The 17,666-nt window shown below is 34.6% G+C and overlaps 1 protein-coding gene across 1 annotated transcript in view; it reads left to right on the forward strand.

The window, feature by feature from the left end:
- The first annotated feature begins 8,312 nt into the window (after positions 1-8,312).
- The window catches only part of LOC136040858 (eukaryotic translation initiation factor 2 subunit 3-like), a 31,325-nt gene continuing 21,971 nt past the window's right edge, over positions 8,313-17,666 (forward strand). Inside the window, exons 1-3 of the mRNA XM_065725244.1 lie at positions 8,313-8,510; positions 13,997-14,060; positions 16,911-17,021. Of these exons, the coding sequence (XP_065581316.1) occupies positions 8,439-8,510; positions 13,997-14,060; positions 16,911-17,021 (247 nt within the window). The 5' untranslated portion in view covers positions 8,313-8,438. The remainder of the gene's footprint in view (positions 8,511-13,996; positions 14,061-16,910; positions 17,022-17,666) is intronic.

The raw sequence follows: 17,666 nt of genomic DNA on the forward strand, positions 1-17,666 counted from the left end.
CAGGCCAGTAGTAGTCAAGATATCTATGATATATACCATGTTCTCATAAAATTTGTGTTTCTTTTTAATTCTATTTTTATCTTTCAAATACAAATAATATTTCAACACAGCACCGACTCATCTGTGGCCAAACCAGCCGTGCATGCTACTTCTACAGTCTCTACTCACTCAGGGATTTTGTATTTTCTTTATATTCTGATTTTAATTTTCAAAAATCAACGGAGGCTCTTTGTAGTATAAAAGAACATAAGGTTGATGGAGCTGCACAAACTCCTTTTCCATCCTAATTGGCTCAAAACTTCGCTGTTTACCCACTTCCGCAAATCTTATACTTTTTTTAGTCTAATTTCATTTTCAAGTCTTACTTTTAATTAAATAAAAAAACAAGTTTTTTTTAACTGAAAGTAAGGAGCAAAATTAAAACTTAAAACGAACAGAAATTACTTCGTATATGAAAGGGGCTGCTTCCTCACCAACGCTCCGCTCTTTACGCTAAAGTTTGACTCTTTCTCTCAACTCTTCTTTTTAAAACAGTAAAAAACTGTAGCGTAAAGAGCGGGGCGTTGGTGAGGAAGCAGCCCCTTTCATATACGAAGTAATTTCTGTTCGTTTTAAGTTTTAATTTTGCTCCTTACTTTCAGTTAAAAAAAACTTGTTTTTTTTATTTAATTTCTGAACGTTTTTCAATCAATGCATGTTTTGATTTTGGCTCTCCGCAGAGGAATAATTAAAACGAAATTTGCATATTTTTTTTTTTTTGCTAAATGACTTTCTCATAATTTTGATCGAATGATTTTGAGAAAAATGAGCAGGGGATGAAGCCTAGTTGCCCTCCGATTTTTTGGTTAATTAAGATAAAGACAACTAGAACTTTTAATTTTTTACGAATCTTTTTTTTAGTAAAAGATATACGTAACTTATAAATTAGCTTACGTAAAGAAGTTTTGTATTCTCATGTTTTTATTACATATATGAGGGGGTTTGCCCCCTCTTCAGTACCTCGCTCTTTACACTAAAGCTTAAATTTTGTCCCAATTCATTAAGAATGACCCCTGGATCACAAAAGCCGTAGAATAAATAGTTGAAATTACTAAAAATACTTTAGCGTAAAGAGCGAGGTATTAGGAGGAGGTGAGCCCCTCATATGGGTAATAATTTCTGTTCGCTTTAAGTTTTAATGCTGCTCTTTACTTCCAGCTGAAAAAAACTTTTTCATATTTATTTTTTCATTGTTTTTTTTTTTATAATGCTAGTAAATCCTGCGCTTCCTTCATGGAAATTTTCTTCCACCATGACAAATTCCTCAATGGAAAGTTCCCCCAGCCTATCCCCTTATTCTCAATCCCTCCCCCCAACCAAAAATCCTACTGAAAACGCCTGCACACTTCCCAATAACCATTACTATATGTAAGCACTGGTCAAAGTTTGTAACTTGTAGCCCCTCCCAGGGGGACTGTGGGGGAGTAAGTCGTCCCCAAAGACATACTTATAAGGTTTTTCGACTACGCTGAATAAAATGGCTATCTCAGAATTTTGATTAGTTGACCTTGGGAAAATAATTAGCGTGAGAGGGGGCCTAGGTGCCCTCCAATTTTTTTGGTCACTTAAAAAGGGCACTAGAACTTTTCATTTCCGTTAGAATGAGCCCTCTCGCAACATTCTAGGACAACTAGGTCGATACGATCATCCCTGGGAAAAAGAAAGAAAAAAACAAAAACAAACAAATAAACACGCACCCGTGATCTGCCTTCTGGCAAAAAGTACAAAATTCCACATTTTTGTAGATAGAAGCTTGAAACTTCTACAGTAAGGTTTTTTGATACGCTGAATGCGACGGTGTGATTTTCGTTAAGATTCTATGACTTTTAGGGGGTGTTTAGCCCTATTTTCTAAAATAACGCAAATTTTCTCAGGTTCGTAACTTTTGATGGGTAAGACTAAACTTGATGAAACTTATATATTTAAAATCAGCATTAAAATGCAATTCTTTTGATGTAGCTATTGGTATCAAAATTGAGCCGGGTCGCTCCTTACTACAGTTCGTTACCACGAACTGTTTGATAAACTTGTTGGAGCAAGAAGGTGCCTAAGGCCAAACGCCTACGCACGATCCTGTTTCTATCTTACCGGCTCAGAACACTACTTTTTACTCCTTCCCGTCAATTATGTAGTTTTTCTTTTCTTTTTAATTTATGTATCAGAAATGCTTACTAATGCAAACTCATTGCAGCAGCAAGACGAATAAAGCCAGTCCAGCCCTAACCAAATCAGGTGAAACCTTTACTTTTTACTCCTTCATATTCATTTTATGCTTTCCTTTTCTTTCTTTTTGAGGTCTTATTTGAACCCTAACTAATTACGAATGTCTTATATTTAGGCTCAATCTGCTCTCCCTTGTGCTCTATCTCTGCTAGGTCGCCCCAACTTGATGAACCACGATAATTCATTCAGACACAAACTAGTTTTATTGCATCATAGTTCAAAGGCTAGATATTAACTGAAAAAAGTCTATCATTGCCTATTGCAAGCGAAATAGGGTAATTTGTCCGCAAAATTTGCATTATATAAATGACATAAAATCACTTTGTCTTGCGACACAGTGACACCTTACATCCAAGGTTAAGAAAATTCTTTTAGCAGATAAATCCTGGAGCAAAGTGTGATTGTTTAGACTATCCCAAGTACTTTCCTAGCTGCAGACATTCTAGAAGAGAATACGGTAATGCTACAATTAACTAAATTTAGATGTCCAATGGACACTGAAGAAAGAATAGAAAAAAGAATTGAATTTTGATAGGTTCCCATCGATAAAGCTCTTAAGAAGAATCCTCTTACTCTTCTATAGAAATAAAGAATAGTAATACAGTCGCTTGCATACTTGTTTCTAAATGTGGTTTGTTCAATTTTATACATGTTTAAATTTTGTTTCATTTATTACATTTGTTTAAAGAAACACTGTTAGAATTCAGACTAATTTGTTGTCCCTTTTTAGGGCATTAAATAATAAAACAAAACAGTGTTTTTTTTAATTAAAAGTGAGGAACAACATTAAATCTCAAAACAAACAGAACTTATTCTGTATATGAAGGGATGATCCCCCCTGAGTCGAGTGCTATTGACAGAGAATTCTATCCCATCTTAAATATTGCTCTGCTCTGGCTGGGCCTCCTAAAAGGTCACCTTGAGGAGCAACCTAATGATAGTAGCTGTATTTTACTTCTGAAAAAAAATGTGAAGAACAAGTTTGGATTTTGCTTCCCAAGGGATGATCTCATCGTAAAGGCTGCACTTCTAGACTTTGAAATGTTCAAGATAAATGAAATTGATGAATGGCTAAACCTTCTTGATGGTTCACTGACAAGAAGGGAATTCTTGTTCAAAATGGTTAAGCCTCTAGTGCTGGTGGCTTCAGAACCCTCCACTTTCACTGGTTGTGAGCGTTATAGTATAGTGGAAAATCGTTTGTATGAAGAGGAGAGGGGTCGTGAAAAGCCTGAAGAGAAGGCTGTAATATCTGGGGTTGTTAGCGGATCAGCTACCCTATTCAGTTGTGTCAGTATGGCTACTGGGTTTTTCACAGAAGAGAAGCGATTGTAAATCTCTTATTGATTATACATGAAAGAAACAAGGCTGCTTGATCAAATACTTTGTCAGAATGACAATACGGAGCAAGATTAAAATCGTAATATAAAGAACAGGGTGAAAATGATGTTGTGATTCAGCGTCAAGAAGATTTATATTGGGGCTTATCAGCCCCAATTCTTAGCTAACAATTTTTCCAAGAATAGTGTTTTTGCCATCCAGCTAAAGACTGCTAGCTAATGGAGAATTTTTAGCTAGCAGGTTCTTTTTGGACGGTGGAGACACAATTGCTAGCAAACAAAAATACTCGCTAGATGTGGCTTTTGATGTCCTTTTTAATTATATATCTACAGAAGGCAATAATTAGGGGAAGGCGTCCCCCCCACCCCTAGTTTATTCTCGCCTACATTTTGAAAAATACCTTTCTGGGAGTCTTTTCATTGAAAAATGCCCTTTTTGATATTTTTATTCAAAAATGGAAAAACAACCCAAGTATAACTTTTGGATGCCATATGGCACTTTATGACGGTGTTATCAACTTAGCATTATAAAGACGATTAGACATAAAATTAACTTTTAAATGAGCCCTGAAACAGCTCTGTGTGATGTTCAAGTGACCCATCCAGCCTTTCCATTCCGGAGATGACACTCAAATTACATTTATTGGATGCCATATGGCATGGTATGTAGAATATTTGACACAGAAATATACTATACCATATGGCATTCAACAAGTGCAATTTGGATGCCATTACCAGAATGGAAAAGCTCGGCAGAGCCCTGGAACATCATGGAGAGCTGCTTTTTTATAGCTAATTATAGCTTTTTTACAGGATTTTTATAGCTAAATTTTTATACGTAATCGCTTTTTTAATAAATTCGCCTTGATAACACCATCACTAACTGCCATATGACACAATAAAGTAGAATTTTGGTGTAATTTATGTAATGGAAAGGCTGGGTGGGGCATGGGAACATTACAGAGAGCTGTTTAAGGGCTCACTTAGAAGTTAATTTTACATCTAATCTCTTTTTATAGAGTCGATTTAATAACCCCATAATATTGTGCCATATTGCACTCAAAAGGTACACTTTGGACTGTTCTTCCATTGTTTCAATCAAAATACCAAAAAATGGCCTTTTTCAATGAAAGACTCCAAAAAAGGAATTTTTCAAAATATAATGCACTTATCAGATGCCATATGGCATGTGATGGCGTTTTTAAATATAATTTCTAAAAATTGACTAGATATGAAAAATAAGCTTTAAAATAAGCCCTTAACCATACCTATAATGCTCCGCTAGGAGCCCAGCTAGAACAATTCCCAGCTAGAAGCAGTGAAAAAAAAAGCGGAGAAAAAGGACGTTAAGATTTCACACAGGTCCAACAGTGTTGCCACCATGTTTTGGTTGAGTTAGTCATTTTATTTCCCGTGTCTAGGACTGAGGCAGAGATATGATACAAAGAGTTATGCAACAACAGCACGAAGTACCAATGGACATGTGTGTCTTAGGCTTTCTTTGTTTAGAGGGTGAATATTATACACACGTATCTCGTGGATATAAGTGAATAGGAGACTATATTCTTGAGAAGGCAAATAAGGAAAGTATGGTTCTTACCAAGAAGGAAGAAGATCCAGTTGACCACAGGAATGAAATCTTATTGCGGATCAGACATAGATTGATCAGATTCCTTTTTCGAAAAAAAAAATACGTCAAAAGAGGACCGCCAGCCAAGTGGTGTAGTTTTACATAGCAGAAAATATGGAGAAAGGGATATGTTGCATTTTGCAACGAAAAGCAAGTGTATCTTGTTTCCAATTTTACTAGAAAGAAGGTTGATGCTGTGACACCACGTAAAGAAACAATCACTGCTAGAGGAAATAAAATTGTGACAGAGGGTACTAATAGAAAGGGCTTGGTTCAATTTTACGATTGTTCTTGTGATTTTGGAATTTCTGAGCGTCTTTGCAAACTAGCAGTTTTAAGATTTTGTGGACATGCACTAGTAGCGGGAAAATCAATTGTACAGCCGAAAACTCCCAAGAACATGAATAGAAGATCTAAAAGGTATGTGAGGCTACAAGAATAAAAGGTACAAGAACAAAAAAGCACGCTAAAAGCACGCTAGCCATTTAGGACTGTTACAATACTAAACCCGCAGCAGATTATCCAGCAGCCAATGAATTGTCGTCTACTCAGTGGTGATCAGAATGAGGGGAGTTTTTTCACCGTCAATATATGAAACATCAAAAGCTAACTTGAAAACAAGCTGGGAAAAGAATACATTAGAAACGGGTTTCAGAAATGAAAACAAAGAAATTACTGAAGTAGCTTCACTTTAAAAGACTTCCAAGCGCCTATCGAGAAACTCTGATGCGAATGGTAACTCAAAGGTTGCAAAGCTTACCAGAATGGAAAGTACGAATTACCTAGAATAGGGTCACCTCTGCCTCCAGACCCAGTACTTCGCCTCCTTCCGTAACACCAACAGGTCACTCCTCACATCCATCCAAGCCATGCACATCAAAACAAACGTGACCATGCTATAATACACTGACAAACCCGGCTTCCACAACCAGCACTCTCCAGACTAGCCTTGAATACCGGTCTGAAACTCTTACAGCATGAGCACATTAAACACGCTCTGGTAGAACTGTAAAACCTGTCAGATAGATGAATTTATGAGCGATTTAGACCAGACTTCACCCATCCCCCCGTAGAGTGCTTAATATAGAAGAAGAAAGATGTAGTACTACCGCTGAGACCGCATGTACTTTCCCCTTGCAAGTGTTAATGTTGGTGTGCGTGTAACTGAACCACCGTGCAACTGAGCTACCGGGCAACTGAACCACTTTGCAACCGAACCCTCGTGTAACTGAGCCATCGTGCAGATGAACTACCGAATTCAGTTTTCAGTATTCTAAAAATATGAAGCAATATCATTGGGTAAAACACAAGTTAGAGTATTTACATGTTCAACCTTATTGGAACTATTTGTTTCTTCAAATACAAGTCATCATACAAACGCCTGTCAAGATCATTCACAAAAAATGCTTTATTCTATTTTTGCAAAAAAAGAAGATTCCATATCACCAACCATTAAAACTGATTATTCCTCTTTACTCAGATGTTTCACACCTTTCTGGACGTTAAGTAAAAAACATATGTTTTGAAAATATTGAACGTTTGTGAATCTAGATAACGAATTTTGATTAGTGATCAAAATTATCGATCAAATGTAATTGGGGAAAAAGGGTGGGGGTGGAAGCCATTCGATCACTTTTAATTGTTAAAAAGTGCATTGGAACTTTTGATTTTCAATCGAATGTACACCTCACCGAAAGTGCATAAGAAATGTTTTTCATTAAATCTTATGTGTGAACATTGAGTATCTAGCCTAACCTATAACCCTTGCTCCAGGAAGTGCTAGTAGGATTGTTAACCCGTGAGGCATAGTTATTTAACCTTTAGACAATTTAAAAAAAATGATTCTGATCGGATGTATTTGGAGGAAAAATTTTACTTTGTACGACCATCCCTTCTATAAAACCTTAATTTTTATCAGTGAGTAATTTTCAATATCCTACAGCCCTTTCCGCAAGGACTGTGAGGGTTTTTGTTAATCAAGTTTGTTAGCCTCGTTTTATTATTCGATTGTAATTTGAAAGTTTTAGGGCGCTTTTAAAATTTTTAATATGACTGGAGGGGAACCAGCCCCCACCCGAGGAAAAACACCTTTGGAAAACACAACTGAGAAATACCATCTCAAGTAAAACACCCCCCCCCCCGAAAAATCTCTTACTGAAAAACATTCCTTGCGGTTGATTGTTATTCAAATGAGAGCTGAAATGTTTGGCATTAAAATGCACCCTTTGAGGTATTTCCCTCTTTCCCTAGCTACAAAACATTCAGAGAACTCCATCGCAGAAGTTTGAGTAGCTTCTTAATTTTTGTAATTTGTCCGTTACTTACAGAGAGTGTTTGCTATTGGGAAAGGTACGGACATTTTTCTTGGGGGAGTTTTCTAAAGGGGGGTGAATTTTTGAAGGATTTTCCATTAAAAGAATAATTTTTAACAAAGGGGGAATGAAACTTATACATAAATTCCTGGTTTTCACTTTGCTCAGCACTTCTCAACTAAACTAAAAAATAAAACAACTAAAAAAAAAAATTCAAATTTGAAAACCATGTTTTCCACAAGGGATATTTTCCAAAGGAGGGTTTTTCTGTGAGAGAGGAGGGGGGGGGGTAAACACATAGACCATTAGACATATGACTGGTGAAGGGAACCCCCACTAACAGACAGAAATAAGGAGAAATAAATCTTGCTTTAAGAGCTTGTGACGTCCGATTTTCTTTGTTGTTTGGACAAGAAAACAGACCTTTGACAGTCATTTATCATTTAGATCATCTACAGTCATTTATATCATGACTTTAAATAGCAAACCATTCCAAGAAGGTTGAACATGTAAAAATTCTAGCTTGTATTTTACCCAATGTAAGTACGGTGAGTAACCTTGTTTCAGTTGCTTAGGATTCAGGTACAACGTTGGTTCAGTTATAATAGAAACAAACTTTTCATCAAAAGGATTGACCATCTAAGACCTCTTAAAAAAATGATGAACCAAGAACTGAGAAAGCCATCTCAAAGAAGGCTTGTAAGCGTAAAGTCAAACCGAGGTTTTTAAAAACCGACAGCTTATTAGTATGACCAAGGACTAGATTCTGACAGAACGGCGAAAACCAGCGCAGCAGTTAATATCAATTATAATTGATAGAAGAAACACAAGAAGAATAAGCTGATGAAATTTTCATAAGATTATATTAAAGGAGTTTTTCTGTCATTGTAAGATATGGAAGATACTCCACTCCCAACGATCACTGGAAAGCAGCCCCAATTAATGAAACAGGATTTATCGAAACTGGTGAGGTGTTAATAGCCTGGTGAATTGAATTGGTGAAGCCCAGTTCTTGGTAGCCTATTTTGTGTATTAGCTTTTTCTGTTGAGCAGGTAAAATTCCAGATGATGGGCCTATCAGTACTTCGATCAAAGTTTCAAGGTAAATGACATAGAGGCATGGAGAAAATCTGTGACTCCTTTTGGGGTAGCATATTAAGCCTAATGGACTAGGCTATTCAGGCTGCCTAGCTAAGAAATGAACAGACCTTGGTAAAATTATACTTAAGCTACTTTTAGTGGTAAAATTATAGTTAATTGACTTCTTGCTATCTCAGAAAGGGTTTAGGTTAGGAAAATGAAACTTTCAGGGATGCATCTACAGACTAAAGGATGTCCTGGGAATGTATTTTGAAGCAACTACCTCCACTCCTTCTCCCTCTAGAGTGCCCTGACATTAAAAAATATGTGTGTTATAAAAGTTAAACCTTGCAAAATAGCCTAGATCTTCTGCTTCATCAAAGTACAACAAAATTGTTTTCAGTTTCATAACTTTTGCTCAAATCCGTTTCATAAGGTCCTAAAGATATGCAAATATATTTCCTAAATTTTGAAAAAAAAACATTGGTATGCTCAAAATTAAACTCAAATACCAAGAATTGCATTCTAAGAACTAAAGGCAGAGAAAAAGCAACTAGTAGCCTAACTCAAAATTAAGGTAAAATGTTGTTTTGTCAAAATTTCGATAGGTATAGACCTGTCATGTAGGCAAGTTTTAGGGCCCTCTAGAGCAAGAAGGAGTAGAGGGGGGTACTTAAAAATACCTTCCTGGGACATACTTTAGCCTGTAGACCCATCCCTGAAAGTTTCATTTTCCTAACCTAAATGCTTTCTGGGATAGCAGGAAGTCAATTAACTAGAATTTTACCAATATTTTTCCTAAATTTCTGGAAAAAAAAGATTGAAATGGCTTTAAATTCTACTCAAATAACAAGAAAATTGCATATTCAGCACTAAACCCAGAGAAAAAGAAACTAATAACTGAAAATTAAGGTAAAGTGCTGTTTTGTCAAAATTTCAACAGGTATAGTCTAGACCTGTTATAAAGGCAAATTCCAGGACCAATAAGAACTCTGACACCTAAATTAAGATCTACTAACTCTTTATTCTGTGTGAACTTCACTTCATCTTTAGGAGTAAACACACCACTGTGGATCATTACCATCCCTGAAATTGCAAAGAACAATAATATAGTTTTGAAACTTTTAATTGATTGGTTATCTAAAAATTTTCACTTGATGGCTATTTAGCATCCTTTGGGCCAAAATTGTGTTTCATGTCATGAAATGGCAGGGAAAACCACTTTGTTATGACATAGTATTTTTTTTTTCCTACAGAAAAGAGGCACTGGAACTTTTAGTTTCCTTTCTAATGAGTCTTCTCTTGGAGTTCTAGAACCATTGGCTCAAGTAAATCAACCCTGGGGAAGAAAGCAAATTAAAATTAATAAACACACACACACACACAGATGATCTTTCAAAAAATACAAAATTTCACATTTTGGTCATTAGGCACTTGAAAGCTATTGCGCATCTCGCTTTTTAAAAACCAGGCAAATTTTTTCATGTTTGTAACTTTGGGTGTCCAAGTTTAGACTTTGAGTTTTTAATGCCTATTAGTAAATTTTGTTTTATTTACTGTTTATAACCCTAACTGTTTAAAATTTGTTAATTAGAACCTGAAATAAGCTAATTAGCAACACTTAGGATTATTAGAAGAAGACATGTTAGAAGAAAAGAAAGAAAAAAAAACTTCTATCCAAAACTCATAAACTCAAACAAAAACTTAGATTCCAAAACATCAACTTATAACCAAATGTCAAAAACTCCCAAATTGAAAGGTATCTTTGCTAGAGAATGTTTAAATATCTGTACATTCTTATTTCAACAGGTAAACTATTCCAAGGTTTAACAACCCTACTGGAAAATGAACATTGTTGTATTTTCTTATTTGATTTTTTTTTTTTGGGGGGGGGGTACAGTTTGTAATGGTGTTGGTGGGTTGTGCAATAGTGACTGTATTTGAAAATGAATAAAAATCTAGGTCATCTATACCTTTAATAATACAGAACAGATTGATAAGGTTACCACAACACCATCTGAAATTTAATGACAGAATACAAAGTCAAGAGATTTGCTCTTTGTAGGGAAGATGCTGAAGATAATCATCCTTAACACCCTTCTTTGCACCTTTTCTACATGAAGCTCATCCATTACATCTAAAAGAAACCAGACTGACCAGACCAAAGTGTTATGCTCAAAAATTGGGCAAACAAGAGACATGTAAGGCAAAAGGAAATTTTGAAGATTGAATTTTCTGAAACTTCTCTTTAAAGATAATAGATGGTAGTTTGCATTTCTCACAATTGCTGAAACATGCCCATCAAATTTTAGTTGGGTATCAAAATGGATACCAAGGTCTTGCACCATTTCTTCAGAAGGGACAATTGCACCAGACATAAGATACATGTAATTAGGAGGTATCTTACAACTATTATGCAAAACAACACACTTGGATGGATTTATAAACAAGGATTTGGATTCAAACCACTGAGTCAGGGAATCCACATCCTCTTGCATAAGTTGTACCTCAGTTAGATATACTATGGGTAAGTAGACTTTCATGTCATCAGCAACAACTTTAAAAATGAGTGATGGATAGAAGAAGGTAAATCATTCACATATAAACAGACCAAAAAAGGTCCTAGGCAACTGCCCTGGGCACCCCACTTATTACTTCAATCAGATATGAAATCACCACCTCAACAACTACCTGTTGAGTGTACTACTTTTGATAATCAGCTATGAATGAAACTGTTCTTGGTCCTAGGTTATATGTAGCAGATTTATGAAAAAATGAGGGAATTGAAGACCTTTGAAAAGTCAATATAAACACAATCAAATGTGTACCTAATTCTGCAAAGCCCTGAAAGTCAACACTTACCTCAAGAGGTTGAGTATTAAAAGATCTTCATTTTGAAAAAAAATGTTAATTGGCATTAAAAGCTATTGACAAATAAAAATTAGCAAAATATTCTAAATAGGAACTGGACTCCTTCAAAACAAGGCATGTAGTCTCAATAAGAAATACTACTATTACTGCTAACAATTTACTACAGTACCAAGCTGCCTGAGACCAACACAGCTTGATAGAAATTATAGAGCAAAATTCATCATGTATTGGGTACCTTAAAGCCACTATGAAAAAGATATGAAATTTTTCACTTTCCCAGGAAGGAGATTTTGCAAGTGACCCTGCATAGTTTGTAGTTCTAAATTATTATAGGAGGATTTATTCAAATTAACACCTAAAGATTGAGTGTCCCCTCTAAGTAATAACAGAAATTACACCAAAGGAAATTGCTGCATTTGAGCATTTTGCAGTGTGAAACAGTAATTTTATCACAAACAGGGCCATAGTATTATCAAGCAAAAATTTTGAAAACGATTGAAAGGGTATTAATATAGCCTCCAAGTACAAGAAGTCATACTGATGAGCAGTATGGCATCAGCCCTTGAATATAAATGCAGTTAAAAAAAGGAACAATTATTGTAGACTGTTTATGTAATAAGACTGACAGCTATGGATTATCTTATGAGGCCTGGGTACCTAAGCCCCTAAAACTATTTTAAGTCCCTGTTTCGAAATCTCCTGTGAAAGATGCTTCAGATTTGTTCATTTAGTATTCAGATGATTTAGCCTCAGACTAGATGACTCCTTAACCTCTGAACAGATATTACCTAACCTCTTGACCTCACTTGATATATATATATATATATATATATATATATATATATATATATATATATATATATATATATATATATATATATATATATATATATATATATATATATACAGTGCAAATGAATATGCAGACTCACCTCTCATTGCTAAGGCAAAAGTTAATTTTTATTAGTTGTACCAAACACTAAGTAGGTTCCTTTTAGCAAAACATTGTCCTGCAGAGGTTTAACATGGATTAAAAGAGTCTAGTTTGAGGGGACTCTAGCTCTTGCTTCTCCCAGTTTGCAGTCATTATTCATGGATTTATTAAAGTCAAATCTAATATACTTAAACATTTTAAGATCTTTTAATTTAGCCATGTTGCAATGTTGTCAATAGTTCATGGGCAAGTTTGAACAATGAACAAGACAAACTTTATGTGAATCTCATCCATGAATATTGACAGAAAAAAAAATATACACTCAATGCTCTTTGCAAATTTACTTGTTACTGCTGTTGCAATTGCCTTCCTCCTTAAAAGAGATTTTTAATAAGCTTGGCTACACATGGCTGGGGGATAATTGCAACAGCAGCAATAATTGTATTTGAAAAGAGCATTGAGTGTATGTTTTTTTTCTGTCAATATTCATGCGTGAGATTTACATAAATTTTGTCTTGTTCATTGTTCAACCTTGCCCATGAATCACCAACAATGTTGAAAATAATGAAAGTAACTTAGTATTGGATTTTGAATTAATGTTATGTTTTATCCTTTGTTCTGCCAAATAAAAATAAGGAAATAGGTCTCTCTAAGGGCATCTCAAGGGCTTAGAATGGTATTTGTAAGGGCAGCAATTAGTGTGTTTGGAAAGAGTTTTAAAAGGTGTGTCTAGTGATATGTTCACCTTTAATATAGAAGTATATTAAAAAGGAAAATTTACCCACAGAAAGTGAAGGAAAATCCCAGGAATGCCTTAATGGAGCCCTGGGAGCAGCTACTGCGATTTTTCCCCCCTCAATGGGCACTGACATTGATATGCCAAAGCAACTTTATGTTATGAAAATAAGGATGAAATTTTGAGGGGCTTATTGTATCTCAAAGAATATTTGAATAAAGTAATTCCTATTAAGATGGCCTCCCCTCCCTCTTTAGGGTTTATTCCTGTTTTTAAAATAATACGAATTCTATCAGACTAATTAGAGCAAAAACTAGGCAACTAAAAAAAAAAAAAAATCAATAATATTACATTTGAAATAATAAAAAACTCATAAGAAATTAGTAATTAATTTGTAAAATCATTAAACTAGTGAAGGTAATTATTTAGTAGGCATGGACAGCTTTCCAAGAAGAGACATATAGGGCTGTGTAAACGTTTTGGTTTTGGAAAAACAGGTATAACTACTAAATTGCATCAATAATGGTCTTTGATTGGTATATTTTGCCAAGGAAAAAGACCCAAGAGGTACTTACATATGAAAAAATACTACATCCCTGATGAAAAGGGGAATTGCCCCTCTAAAGTTTTTGGAAGCGCTTCCTAAAGGATCCTCCCTCCTGTGAAAACTGTTTACTGACAAATCATCCTGTTTGGTATTTTGATTATTTGTAATTGGAAAAATATCTCCTTTTTTTTGTATTTTTAACCTACAAAAAAATTCTCTGATACTTCTATCTAAGCAATAAATCACTAGCAGTAATTTTATGCTAATTTTGTCTTTCTTTTCAGAATATTGCTGATCTTACCCCATCTTCACCTGAGGTCATTAGTAGGCAAGCAACCATTAATATAGGTAATTCTCCAGTATTGCTTCTTTAAAGGAGCATTAGTATTTTGATTAACAAAGCTTTAATCTTGTTTTACTTGTTTGTTAACTGGCTCTTTGTTTGACATTTTTGCTGAATTTTTTCTTTTAATAAAATGTATTTTTTCATTAGTTACTGTTTTCTGAGGTCTAGGAGGCTCTGCATTTCATAAGATTTAAGCTCCATTTTCTCTTTATCTGGTTTCTTAAAATTTGTACCACCCTGCCTCCTGTACCACCCCACCCCCTTAACCTCAGTATTTTTGTATGTTTCCTTTGTTACCCATATAATTTTATCCTTGTAATTTTCTTGATATAATTTTCTTCTTTGAAGGCCCTCTACCCAATAGAATTACATAACAAAATTCTCCAAATATAAATTGTATGGGTCTAAATCTTCGTTTTTCGTTGTGTCTCAGACTTCCTCATTGGGCACCCTCTTGGTCTAAATTCCAACCTTAGGATACCTCATAGTTCAAATGACTCCAAAGATACCTTGATACCAAGGATGCATAGCTAAAAGATGCCAGAGAATATACTATGTGATGTATCCATGGGGAAGGGTCTGAACCCTTCTGTTATGGATACATTAGTTGTTTCATTAGTTACTGTTTTCTGAGGTCTAGGAGGCTCTGCATTTCATAAGATTTAAGCTCCATTTTCTCTTTATCTGGTTTCTTAAAATTTGTACCACCCTGCCTCCTGTACCACCCCACCCCCTTAACCTCAGTATTTTTGTATGTTTCCTTTGTTACCTATATAATTTTCTTTTTGTAATTTTCTTGATATAATTTTCTTGTTTGAAGGCCCTCTACCCAATAGAATTACATAACAAAATTCTCCAAATATAAATTATTTGGGTCTAAATCTTCGTTTTTGTTGTGTCTCAGACTTCCTCATTGGGCACCCTCTTGGTCTAAATTCCAACCTTAGGATACCTCATAGTTCAAATGACTCCAAAGATACTTTGATACCAAGGATGCATAGCTAAAAGATGCCAGAGAATATACTATGTGATGTATCCATGGGGAAGGGTCTGAACCCTTCTGTTATGGATACATTAGTTGTTTCATTAGTTACTGTTTTCTGAGGTCTAGGAGGCTCTGCATTTCATAAGATTTAAGCTCCATTTTCTCTTTATCTGGTTTCTTAAAATTTGTACCACCCTGCCTCCTGTACCACCCCACCCCCTTAACCTCAGTATTTTTGTATGTTTCCTTTGTTACCTATATAATTTTCTTTTTGTAATTTTCTTGATATAATTTTCTTGTTTGAAGGCCCTCTACCCAATAGAATTACATAACAAAATTCTCCAAATATAAATTATTTGGGTATAAATCTTCATTTTTTGTTGAGTCTCAGACTTCCTCAGTGGGCACCCTCTTGGTCTAAATTCCAACCTTAGGATACCTCACAGTTCATATGACTCCAAAGATACCTTGATACCAAGGATGCATAGCTAAAAGATGCCGGAGAATATACTATGTGATGTATCCATGGGGAAGGGTCTGAACCCTTCTGTCAAATTGTTTTTGTGTACAAGTTTTGTGAGGAAAGACGTTATTTACATCAAACAAGATAAGCTGATTTTAATTGATAGGCATCATATACTTTCTATTTTAGAAGTTAAATAGGTTATTAAATATGAAAGCTATTGAAGAAAGCTCTGTAATCTGATTAATACTGATGCTTATTCTGAGCAGTCCTGGTGTTTAAAGGTCAGCACAGTCATGATAACTCAGTAGAGCTTTGCTTGTTCTATGAAAATTAAAATGGAAAATTAGATTAGAATATTTAGCAAAACTGGACCAATTTCCATGATTACTCCATTCACAGACAAAATATCCTGTTTCCAGATCCCTGACAGTGTGCCACGTTTTATTATTACTGTCTCTTTTAGTTCTCTGAAAATTATTTCGTATGTTTTTTTCACTTTGGAATGGTTGAATTATTTATTTATATATGATGTTACTAATCCTGTGTTTTCTGTGGTTAGCAGATGTGACTTATTTGACCACTGTTCCTGACCGTTTCAAGTAGCAATCTGGTATCAGTGCACTGTTGAGGCTGCTGAGAAGGAAACACTATAAATTTCTGAAAACAACTACAAGAATTTCTAAAAATACTTACTTTAATCATTCCTAAAAGTGCTTTATTTTACTCCTTCCCCCTAACATGCAAATGTATCCCCCAAATTGTATATTTCCCATGTATTTTTCAATTTCTTGATTACCTCACTTCTTTGCTCATATAGATTTAACAGCAAAGCAGTAGCGTCGATGAAATCAAGAAACAGAAATAAACAATAGAAATATAGTTTGGGTTCATATTTGCACATTAGGGGGGGGGGGGGATTTTTTGGTTTAAATATGGATGTCTAAAGTTTAGTTTAGAACATTCAAAAAAAGTGCAAGTTTTTTATTATTTTGATTTAACTTTGGTTTAATTATGTAGTTTAGATTTTATTTTACTTTTAAAGAAAAAAAAATATCACAATATGTAGATGCATAAAATATTGTCACGTTTTTGCAATAGCGTTTTTCCTACACAAATAAGTGTTGTCAAACCTTTTTTACAATTTTAAGACAGAGCATGATTCTTGATTTCCGTTGAAACATGATTAAATTTAAATTGAGGGTGGCCTATTTTGATTTGAAATAATTCTTCTATGAAAAGCTGTATCAATGCTTTTCAAATGAGGCTATACTGTAGTTACTTTAACCTGCAATTGAAGCGAATTTTTACCTTGACTGTATCTGACACTCCCCGTAATAAGAGAAAAAGATGTCTCGTATTTATCTTCTGTGTTTGCAATAGAACCTATCTGTTAATTTCTAGGTACAATCGGTCATGTTGCTCATGGTAAATCTACTCTGGTAAAGGCTTTGTCAGGCGTGCAGACTGTTAGATTTAAGAATGAGCTGGAAAGAAACATCACTATCAAGTTAGGTAAGTGGAAAAAATTAGAGGCGAATTGATTGCCATTATTTTTATTTTAGTATTTCTGGAGTCTTCAAGCGAGGGGTGCTTCTCAACTTTGTTTGTATAAACTCGCAACAAGTAATACAAAATAAAGTAAAAAATGGTGCTAATTTTTCCATGGTAGGGGAACAGATCCCATTAATTTCTTAAAAAAGGTCTTGGCTTTCGTAGTTTTATTGCATGTTTTTTCCCTGCTTTAGTCCTTAAAGTATATTTGTTCGAAAAGCTGACATGATATTTGAAAGAAAAGACTTTATAGAAACAGGAGACATTTTTTCTATCGCAATTGGTGATTTTAGTTCAGTTTTAAATGAAAATTAATCAAAACCATTTATATAAAAAGTGTTTTCTTTTTCAGCACTTGGACTAACAGAATATTGTCATTTTGCTATTAAAACTGGCGCAGCTGCAGTTCTGAATGATAAACTTTTTTTTTTACCAAATAAAAATCTCCAATAATTTGATTTGCACTTCCTTATTTCATCAAGAATTTTTTACTTAATTAATTCGTTTTTTTATTACTCTTAGTGTATGTGCTTGTAATTTTGGTATATTATATTGCTTGAATATAATGCTGTTTTTATTGTAATTTCTTAATATAATGTTTTAATG

This window comes from Artemia franciscana, chromosome 2 (assembly GCF_032884065.1).
Source record: "Artemia franciscana chromosome 2, ASM3288406v1, whole genome shotgun sequence".
NCBI lineage: Eukaryota > Metazoa > Arthropoda > Branchiopoda > Anostraca > Artemiidae > Artemia > Artemia franciscana.